The sequence below is a fragment of the Cetorhinus maximus genome, chromosome 1 (assembly GCF_964194155.1).
Source record: "Cetorhinus maximus chromosome 1, sCetMax3.hap1.1, whole genome shotgun sequence".
Classification (NCBI taxonomy): Eukaryota; Metazoa; Chordata; class Chondrichthyes; order Lamniformes; family Cetorhinidae; genus Cetorhinus; species Cetorhinus maximus.
The window spans coordinates 14,310,095-14,321,732 of NC_135879.1; the positions used below are offsets into that span (position 1 = coordinate 14,310,095).

At 42.6% G+C, this 11,638-nt stretch overlaps 1 protein-coding gene across 9 annotated transcripts in view; it reads right to left on the reverse strand.

Annotated features, from left to right (window-relative positions):
* Nucleotides 1–11,638, reverse strand: part of psd3l (pleckstrin and Sec7 domain containing 3, like) — a 300,802-nt gene that overhangs the window by 102,149 nt on the left and 187,015 nt on the right. For all 9 annotated transcript variants that reach the window (XM_078533932.1, XM_078533868.1, XM_078533723.1 and 6 more), the window contains 2 exons: nt 10,264–10,322; nt 970–1,059 (listed from right to left, as the gene is read on the reverse strand). In XM_078533932.1, coding sequence (XP_078390058.1) covers nt 970–1,059; nt 10,264–10,322 — 149 coding nt within the window. The remainder of the gene's footprint in view (nt 1–969; nt 1,060–10,263; nt 10,323–11,638) is intronic.

Below are 11,638 nucleotides of genomic sequence, written 5' to 3' on the forward strand. Positions count from 1 at the left end.
CATTTTCTTTTATCTAATGAAAACAAGGAAATAGAACAACAACGACTTAGATATATAGCACCCCCAATGTATAAGGCACTACCACAGGAACATTATAAAACAAAATTTGACATTGAGCCACACAAGACATATTAGGAGAGGATAAAAGGGAAGGTGTTCAGAAGCATCTTAAAGGAAGATAGAGAGAGGCTTACAGAGGAAATTCCAGAGCCTAATGGTGCAACGATTAAAATCAGGGATGCAGATGAGGCCAGAATTAGAGGAGATCTCAGAGGGGTTGTGGGGCTGGAGGAGGTTACATTAATAGGGAGAGGTGAGGCCATGGAGGGAGTTGAAAACAAGGATGAACTTTTTTTGGTTGTGGCGTTGCTGAACCTGGAGCCAATCAATAAGCACAGGGATAATGTGCAAGACTTGGCTCGAATCAGAATCCGGGCAGCAGAGTTTTGGATGATTTCAGGTTTATTGAGGATGGAAGATGTGAAGCTGGTCAGGACAAAGCAGAACATCAGCCACTCCTCAGCTCAAAAACAATGCAGCAAGTCATGAGTGAGCACTGAGTGACAGAAAAGGACTTCAGAGATTTGCCCGGCCAGCTTATATTCCCAAAGTAAGGAGCACATTGACAAAGTGCTGAGGGAAGAGAAAACGTCTCACCAGATGGAAAGACACAAACACACAGAAGTTTGAACATTTCACCAATATGAAGCGACTGCCACAGACTGGCCAAAGAATACTGTGGCACTTCATGTTAACACAAGCCCATCCTATTTGTTGCCAGGTGTGTGCACAAGCCTAACAACTGAAGTCACAGGTGTACGCATCATCACTGCCCTCAGTAAAAACATAACAACGCCAGACATTACAATGTCTCAGACAATTACTCAGTGAAAGATTATAGGAAGGGACGTCTTACTTCTGCCCATTTAAGTTACTGCCACAAACTGTTCGCAGTCCTATTTCCCGTACCTTCAGTAGGTCTTTTGGAAAGTCCTTCCCTCCATTCAAACCATCCAAATTGTTAATGAAGTCTTGGCAGGTCATCTTCTTCCCAATATTCTGCAATGTAGAAAGAAATATTAACATGTATGGAACAGAGATTGAAGATCTGGCAAGCAGGTACTAATTATACACTTACAAACAGCAAAAAAAAAACGACTTATAAACCAAACCGCAAAGTTACATAAACGGATAGCTTTCCAGTGAAGTATAGAAGTGGCACGGGTTAATTCGAACCTAGCGCAAGTCACCCAGATCACAGAATTGATGCACAAGCTCAACAGAAAATCAATAAATCTTCAGTTTATGAAAAGCAACCAACAGTTATTATTATTACGACGACAAATGCTTTGCAGTAAAACAAAAAATATCCCACAGGCACCATCAAAACTGACTGTGAACAAAAGAGTGAACAGGCAAATGTGGGATCAGACTGCAGATGCGCCCCAGCAGAAGGTCAGAGCCAGAAGCATTGCAACTGCTTTACCTCTCCGAGTGGAAAGAATTGGTGCTGCCACAAATTTCATGCCAGTTTGGAAAGAAAATGGAAAGATCTTTTGCTTTCAATTTTCTACACAAAGCTTCAATTCTGATGCCTGGGCACGCAAAAATCTAATCAAATTACAAGCTTTCTTTAAAAATAATTGATCCTTTTAATTCAGGTCAGAGACATCGGTGTTTAATATCATAAACGGTTGGGCAGTCAAGGTCTCAAGAAATAAGCAACAATTTTGGGTTTCAAGGCTATCTGCGTCTAATTGTGCTATGGTATTTGCCCTCATTGAATCAGTAGCATTACACTGGTCAGAACTGTAAGGGACAGGCTTCTCACTGGATTGATTCAATATATTGAAGTTAAATCACATTAACAACACTTATTAAAATTGCAAGTTGCTGCTGGTGCTGTTTCTGCTTGTGTAGGTGTTGCAGGGTTCCAGAGGCCCCAACTTTAAACAAACATTCGACATGGTTTGGAAAATTCGGCAAGACTTCAAACAGCAACAACCCCTCCTTTGCAACGCATGGGACACAGTGCTGTCTGTGTCGACTTACTATATATCACATCGTATTATACTTATAAGCAAGAGCAGGGCTGTCTTTGGCTAGGGCAGAGCTCAGCCTTTATATAAAAAAAATAGCTACTGCATAATAGTACCAGAGCCGGAATGATCCCCTCCACTCGTTTCTCTTGCCAAACTGGTTAATCTGGTTTTGCGCCTCTTCCAGGGTGTCACATGTCACAAAGCATCATCAATGTGTGGGATAGACCAGGTGGACCAGAGGGTCTTTTCCTGTCCTTTCCTGTTTGTACCAGAGTCAAAGGCAACAGAAATCTTGGTAATACCACTGTGGTCAGTGAATCTGGCCATCATCAGCTTCAGCATACTACCTTCAGATTCAGAGGCACATCTCTGCCCAAATCGCAACACAACTGTAGTATTAAGAATAGTCTCCAGCCCAATAGAAATTGGTTCCTCATTGCTACAGTACCACCAGCTCCTGATGACCGGTCTCCAGCAGCCAACTTCAAAAACAAACTTGCTCCATCAGTTAATCTGGTGACTCAAGAGCCCTGGTTAAAAAAAGGTCCCTCTCTCCCGCCCGCTGTGCCAAATCCAGCATGTTTTCTTCTGTGTCATCATCAAATCCAGCAAGTTTCCTACCGGTTGCACAGGACGTAAGAGTCAGGGGCTGGCAGTACTGACACAGCACACAAGTTGATACAAACAAAGCTGCAGCGAGGCAAAAGAAATGGAGGTCACTTCAGACTCAAGTCAAAGAGAGTGATTAAAGCAAAACTTACCACCTAGCAAGCCAGGCAAACAAGCAGACAGGCAGGAGGTCCAGGGAGAGGAGGGGTGAAGAGGGAGAGGAAAACAGGTACAAAATTTAATTAGTACTTCATGCAATTATCTTGCTTCATTCCAGCCAGCACTGGCTACATGCAACAGGCTGTGTACATAGAATTCTCCTTTAACAAGCCATGCGTCTGAGAAAGACAAAGCCAGAACATAAGTAATTTAAACATGGTTACCTGCAGTAGTCATTGCAATCTCATCTCATTGCGAAGAGGCCAGAGTTAAATGAGCAATCTGTTATTGACCACCCAGTCAAGTGTTATAGACAATAGGGCAAGTCTCGTGTCAAAAAATTACCAGAACAACACACAAGATCAAGGGCAGTAATTTCACCACTCAGACTAGATCAGCTCAGTCCTGGGAAGGGCCCCTTTTTTTTTTAAGGTGACTGAATAAACCCCTTGTTACTTACACATGGGATTCTGGGCTCTTTAATCAGTGTTTTAGAGCTGCATTCTGTAGTGCTGTCCTTTTCTCCATGAAGACACTTAAGTAATGTCATTGCTAACATTGGTGTCATTAGTTAGTAATCACACCATCTGTCCAATGTTCCCATTTCACATCCTCACAGAGAGCGATGGGTCTTTTAATCAGTGCATAGTTTCTGCAGACCTTTCAAGCTGCATTTTTTGCATTGAAGATTAATAGGTGATCTAATTGAAGTGTTTAAAATGATTGAAGGGTTTGATAGGGTAGATATTTCCTATGGTGGGGCAATCGCCTCAAATGACAGCTAGGCCATTCAGAAGAGATATCAGGAGGCATTTTTTCAAACAAAGGGTAGTAAGGAACTCTCTCCCAAAAAGCTGCTTAGGCTAGGTCAGTTGAAAGTTTCAGAACTGTGACTGATAGGTTTTTCTTAATCAGGCCAGGGTATTAAGGTGGGTAGCTGGACTTGAGATACAGGTCAGACATGATCTAATTGAATGGCAGAAGTGGCTTAAGGGGCAAACTGGCCCACTCCTGTTCTATCAATTTATTCAAGGCCCAACGAGCCTGCAGAAAACAAATAGTCGTTTGGTCATATAGAACTTGAGTATTGTTGAAAAAAAAAGTCATACTGTCAAAGCTTTCCATCTTGCACTTATCAGGACAGCTCACAAGAAATTACCAACAGTAAAGGAGAAACAACAATTTGTACTGCATGAGAAGAGTGTGTTGATTGGTTGGCAAGTGGACTCTGATTGGTGGAGGCGTTGCCATGGAGAATGCAACATGGAACCATTACCAGCTTTGTTCAAATGCAAACCAAGTAGGTTGACTCTTGCCAGCTTTCCTGATGAGTGCAAGACAAAAAGCTTGGATAGTATGTCTCTTTTTTCAGCAAAACATGGTATTGGATGAGGAAATACAGGGAGCAAACAGCTTAGTGTCCAACCACTAATATAAAAGACCACGGATCAGGTGCGAGTTACAGGGAGATCACGGGGCAAGGTGCTTCTTTACGAATATAAAGTACTCTTTGAAGGTGCTTCACAATAGAATGCCTTCAAATTTTGCTGACAGCAAGTTTCTGAAGGTCTTAAACATTTTATTGGCTTGTGTTAAAAATGTCCATCATCATCTTGGACATGCATGGTCACACATGGTCTCAAAAGGGCTAACTGTAAGAAACCACTGTGTGTATGCATCCAATAAGTATTTTTTACAATGTACGAACCAGTATGGATGAGCTAGCCTGCTCAGGCATATAGGGTGCATATTGATAGAATTATCAACACAATTACATGTTTGTGTGTATCACAGCATACTGAAGGAGAATCAGACTTCAATTTTTACCAACAACAGCAAACTCTCCCACATACTCCAATGGATCCCACTGAAGGTTTTAGAACTGGCGAATCTCATCCAACCACCATCAGTGGGGGAATCTGGAAAGAACCTTCATCCAAAAGGTTGAAAAAAATTGCAAAGCATCTGGCAAAAGCTAATCTCGGGCAACCCAAATTAATTTGCCACTTGGATGGAAGGAAAATTTGGAAATGTGAAATTATCAAACATGTTTGTATTGAAGTCCATGTCAATAAGAGCTGGAGTCAAAGTGTTGGGATAAATGGGGCATTCTTCTGTAGGGGGGCAGTGATAAGTGGTGCACCAGGAATCAGCACTGTAGCCCCAGGTTTTCACTGTAAGAGTAAAAACTGAAACCTATAACTGCATTGCCGCTTCAGCACAGTAGTAACCAGAGGGCTGGACCAATTATACAGAGACATGAGTTCAAATCCCATTAAGACAGCTGGGGAATTTAAGCTAAATGAGTTGAACAAATCAGGCAACTAAAGCTAATATCAATAATGGTGACCATGAAACTACTGGAATGTTGTAAAAACCCATCCGGTTCCCTAATGTCCTTTAGGGACCTTACCTTGTGTGGCCTGTTATGTGACCCCATGTTCACAGCCATGTGGGTTGTCTTTTAAATGCCTTTTGAAATGGCCTAGCAAGCCACTCAGTTGTATAGCAATGGGCAATAAATACTGGTCTTGCTAGCGACACCCACATCTTGTGAGTGAACACTTACTCCACGTGAGTCTGGGATTCAAGATCAGGCAACCATGTTGCCGTCCTACTTATGATCCCAACACGTGTTTAGAGATGCAGCGTGTACAGTCTACAGGATGCGCTATGGAAAGCTGTCAAAATTTCTTCGGCGCCATCTCCCGTATCCACCATTTCCACCAACTAGAAGGACAAAGGCAGTAGGTGCATGGGAACGCCCATCGCTTCCACATCGCACACCGTCCAGATGTGGATACGTATCACCTTTGCTTTGCTGGTGGCGAGTCAAAATCCCTGGAGCTCCCTAAGTAACAGCAAAGTGAGTGTGCCATCAGCACACAGGCTTCAAGGCAGTGACTCACCACCTTCTCAAGTGCCACTAGGGATGAGCTGTAAGCGTTGATTCCCAAATTGCAAAGAATGAACGTGTACAGTACTGTGTAAAGTTTTGGTCTCCTTACCCAAGGAAGGATATACTTGCCATAGAGGGAGTGCAACGGGTTTTCACCCAGACTAATCCCTGGGATGGCAGGACTGTCTTATGAGGAGCGATTGAGGAGACTGGGCCTGTATTGTCTAGAGTGGTGAAGAGGGGTCGGTGATCTAATTGAAACTTACAAAATTCTTGCAGGGCGTGACATGGTAGATGGAGATGTTTCGCCAGGCTGGTGGGTCTAGAACCAAAGGACACAGTCTCATGAAAAGGGATAAGCCATTTAAGACTGAGATGAGAAGGAATCTCTTCACTCAGAGGATGGTGAATCTCTGGAATTCTCTACCTCAGAGGGCTGTGGAAGCTCAATCATTGAGCATGTTTATGACAGAGATTGATAGCTTTCTGGAGACTAATGTCATCAAGGGGTATGGGGATAGTACGGGAAAATCACTTGAGGTAGATGATCAGCCATGATCTAATTAAATGGCAGGGCAGGCTCAATGGGCCGAATGGCTACTCCTGCTCCTAACAATCAAAAAAAGGGGCAACCTTCTACAAAGCTTTCAATAATTCCAATTTTGCACCTACCGCCTGGGAAGACACAAGAGCAACATGAGCCAACTCCCTCACCGCCCTCCCACTCATTGGAAAACAAATGTATGGTACCTCATGGTACAACACAGGAGTACAGAAATACACTGTGCCATAGGATCCTCCCTCCACCACGTGCATGCGGTTAACAATTACACTCAACAACAAGCTATGGAAACATCCAGCTTTATAAACCCATTTCTAAACGACTGAAACACGTGGAATAGTGTGCCATCTGCAGGCACAATTGTGACTAACTGCACTTTCAGCTGCTTATTTTATCAGCTGATTGGGACAAAACCAACTTACCTTTGAAGAAACGAACTGGATTCGGGGCAGAAGTCAATCCGTCACTGATCAAATGACTTATCCAATGAAATTCCACTGCCGACAATCATAAAAAGACAGCTAAAACTGTAGGAGAACACTGATCGCAATAGATCAGTCTTCACCTTTTCCAGTTCTAACTAAGCTCACATTCAGGGACAATATTCCTGACTAATAATGGAAAACAAGTAAATGGCAGAAGGGTTGAACAGGTACTTTATGTCGGTCTTCACTGCAGGAGACACAAAATAGCTTAAAAATACTTGAAAATCAAGAGGTAAAAGGGAGGGAGGAACTCAAAACAATCACAATCACAAGGGAAAAGGCACTGGGAAAACTATTGGAACTGAAGGTTGACAAGTCCTCAGGACCTGATGGTCTGCATCCCAGGGTCTTAAAAGAAGTGGCTGCAGAGATAGTAGATGATCTCCCAAAATTCTCTAGATTCTAGGAAGACCACAGCGGACTGGAAAATGTCGAATGTAACACCCCCGTTTAAGAAAGGACTTAAGAACGGATAAAATTGCATTAGAGGTGACATGACTCACTGGGGATACTGCGCTGTAATATCAAGCCCCACTGTTCCCTGAGCTGCAACATATGTGAAAATGTTTGATCAAACCACCCGATTGCCCCAATTCTACCCAACTGTTTAATTTAGGTTAACAGAATACAGGCGCCAGGTTTCTAAACTTAAATAAGTAAATAACTGTTTATTGAACAAATTGTCTTTAACTAGCGGCAAAAGAAAGGAATATGAACTGCTAACTTCTAACTCTATGACTTAAACTCCACTCCTTCTTAACCCCCTATACGCAAACACACACACATAAGGCACACAAAACATGGATTTTAAGGATGAGATAAAACAGTTCAATAGCACCAACCCGGAGTACAGGATTAGATGGGTTGATTTTGATTGATGTCTTCCAAATTCCTTGCAGTTTGTTGTTGATGACACAAAGTGGTCTCCCAGCATTTTCAGTCTGTGGTTCACTGGTTGAAAAACTTGCTTTTCAATGTCGCTACTGATGATTTTTTCCCCTTTTCATCTTTTTCAGGGGTTTTCAGAGAAAGCAGGTTACAGAGTCGTGAAGAACAGCCAGCTAGCTACTATGGCAGAATTACTGGAATCTTACACAGGAGAGAGGTTTTAGGTCTTCCCTCTTTGTAGGCTAGGAGTTATACTGCCTACACTATTACCACACAAAACCTTGATCACCTGGTCAGGAGCCAATTAAAATGCTGTCGTCAGGCAGTTCCTCTTAGTCCAGGGCTCCTTTCCGGCATCATCCTGTTCTTTTATGGCACACTCTGTTCCAGGATAGCAACATTGTAGATATCCCTCATCCTATTCCAGTGAATATGTCTTTCAACTGCAGCCGTGGTAGTTTTTAAAGCCACAGTCCAAGAAAAATAAAAATAGTTTCTATACAAGATGCAGTTCAGAGAAGGTTCACTTGACCTATTCCTGATATGAGGAAAGATTTAACAGCTTGGACCCATACCCATTAGAGTTTAGAAGAATGAGAGGATTCGTAATGAAATGAACAAGATCCTGAGGGAGCTTGCCAGGATGGATGCTGGGAGGCCAGGCAGTGTCGACCTTGCCAACGGCCCTCAAATCCCGAAGAATGATCAAAAAACGATAATACGGCGGGAGGCGGGGGTAATAACAGGACCCCTTTGTGATCTGAATTGGACACCGTGTTTCTCACGCATGCTCTCACTTCCATTTCTCTTATCTTTTAGTAGGTGGACTGAAAACACTACATTGCAACAAAGCCAGGCAGAAGTTGGGGGCTATTTTCCTTTTTCCTTCCCCTGCATCTCCTCGGGTTTATTCTTTATTACAACGACTTAGGTGGAAACAATTCTGAAAAGATGCAATGGCTACAAGTTTTAAGGTGATGTGATGCATCTCTGCTCCATCAATAACAATATAGGTTTAACAAGATGCGTCATTCAGATACTAATTACCTTTCTACCTGGTATGCTAGGGCACTTTAGTATTTAACTTTGTCACTCCCATATAATGGATTGCATTAGGTAGAGGTTTGGTGAGAAGTCAACTGTGGACTTATTTATGATTCAGCTGGTCACTGCTCCAGCTACAGAAGATTTCTTGCTTTCTTCCAGGGGCAATTCCTGTCCATCGCTCTGGCAAGGAACGGGGCATACAGTACAGGCCACCTCCATTCCTGTCTTCCTGCACTCCTGGCATTCTTAGAAGTCTTACTGTGCCCCACAGGATTCTGTTAGTAGTGATCACTGAAGTACAAGAGGGCAGAACCCCTCCATAAAGTTTAACATGATTGTGTTTTTGAAACGCATCTGTATTGCGTATTGGAGCACAGCCTTGAACACTGCAGCAGAGATGTATCCCAAAAATGCTCCACTGGCTAAATGACTAAGATCTCTCCTGCTGATGCTGTGGTGCTGCACAAACCAAGTCTGAAGCAGCTCTTGATTCACGACCTGGTCCCAAATGGGCAAACTGAACCCAGAGCTGTGTGGTAAACCCAAGTTGTAGAATTGTCTATAAGAAGGTGAACGGCTGGTGGTCCTGTTCGTGAAACATCCCCTTCATACTTGAGGTCAGAATTCTGAAGTTATTCAACAAGGGCCATCAACTATCACTGGAACAATACCTTCAATGAAGTTTGCTTTGTACATTCCACACTCTCCCTCCATATTTCCCAAAGGTAGTGTGCTCCACCAAGTACCATATATGTCACATGCTAGCAAATTTGGTGCCAGAGTCACCCAGTTATGCTTTAATTATAACACATCTTAAAGCAGCAAATGGTGTATAAAGCGCAAGGAGTTTGATCATTCTTAAGAATTAATTTCTTCAAAAAGTGGGGGGGAGGAAACGCTCCATTTAACATTGTCTCTGTATGTAGAGAGTAACATTCTCCCTCAACAACAGTGACATTGCTGTTAGTAATTCTAGCATGGAAAAGGGAAAAGCTCTAGTAACATAAGTGGCGCACATGAGTGAACACAGAGCACTATAACTGGAGGAACATAGCACAAATACAGTCACAAATGAGTGTTTTTTGTAATGAAAACAACTCCAATGCAAGATTTTTTTTAAAGTTTTACAAAGTAAGCTCACACCTAACTAGGTGGGCAGCAATGACTTTGAATCAGAATCAGTGAACTGGAAGACAAACTCATTTCATTAACAATATCCTCAGATAGTCATGCTGATGGGTTGAGCCCAATCTGAATAAACAAGTACATTGTTAGCATTGTTCAGGATACAAACTGTCAGCCGAGCAAGCTCTACTGGGGAAATATTATGGCAACAGTAGATTGCAAACTGATTTGAATCAGTTGAGCTGAATTGACTGTTAAAACTGAAATATGTAAACAGACTGCATTAGTGAAGCAAATCAGCTTCTATCAGAGTAGCAAATATCTTACGCATTCCTATCAGACCGATAGTCTGAATTTTAACGTACAAAATTATGCCCTATAAAATAAACCTGTTTCCTGCTCCATTTAACCAAGTCAGTTTATTCTTCAAAGGGCTCCATTACTCACGTGGCCATGAAGGTCTGTATTCAACAACATCAACGCACAAGTAAGGCAATGGACCCCATCTGTAAAAGGGTAGAAAGGCTTATTCCAGTGCTAAACATCCAAAACCATCCAAATTCCACAATCTGACAAGCCAGCCTTAACTTGGGCGTGACAACTTGATATTGAGCAGATGACTGTTTATGGGCCAGTGACTCAGCATTCACATTGCTCAGCACTCTCCATTGAAAATACCTGACGCAAGGTGTACTATCAATGGGTTTATCCGCGTCTCTGCCCCCTTCTCTCTCACTGCCTCGCTCGAGGGAAGACCAGACAAGGATGACAATGGAATACGTTGGACTGAAAGCATCCAGCTCCCCGAAAGCCACTGGCAAAAAGCTTGGAACCACCAAGAGGACAGCACAGTCACAAATTCCAATCAAACCACTTAATGCCAACTTGACTTTAGTCCATTTCCTCCATGAAGCATTTTCCCAGCTCAGCTGACACTCACTTGAGAAAATAATAAACATACTTTTGAATTTTTTGACACCAGAGGTTTAGCTGTAAGATCTACAGAGCAAAAGGTCTTATTAATGTAGAGTCATCTAACTTATCCTGTAATACCGCAGAACTTGATTCAGCATGATTTATTTTGGATAGAAATTAATTGCCGTGTAGCAATCTGAAATAATTGTATGGCAATAGTCATTTCAGTAAAGTGCTGGAACTAACAGGCAGCTCGCTTTCCTGTTTTAATTTAATAACTTCCTGGATTAAGCAGATGTCAGGTAATAAATTGTGAAAGAAGTCAAACTTCAACCACTGCCATTGTGGAAAGCTGCACAATGGCAGGCTGCAATGGGCACAGGGGAGGGGAGCATATTGAAGGGAGAATAATCAGGAATCTAATCTATATCCCTCAGCAGCAGGTTAAAAAGAATTGGGAGCAGGTTACCTTTCTGTACAGGAACAAAGGGATTTGCTCGACACAAAGAGAATGCCTTCTACCATCTCCGCGAGTGACACATTACGGTAAATGGTAAAGAGTGTCATTCTCTATCAACTGGTTTACAACAGAACCAGATGTGAGGTGAGGGAAACAAACACAGTGGTGCAGAGCTTTGGGAACTATAGGCTACCCCTCCCAAGCATGCAACACTTAGCACTTATCACATCTCAAATTGCTCATGTACCGTTTCCAAAGTATTATCTTGTTGGCAAGTGCTCAATCATTGCAGGACTCCCTGGAATGAATAGTTAAGCTAATGGTAAGCACTAGCATTACAGCATCTAGTCCATGTGTGTTTGTGGCCACAGCTGTCAAGGATAGTCTCCAATATCCTTAGTTAGGCCATTAAGTGGGGAGATGGGGGAATAATGGTAAGGTCACTGG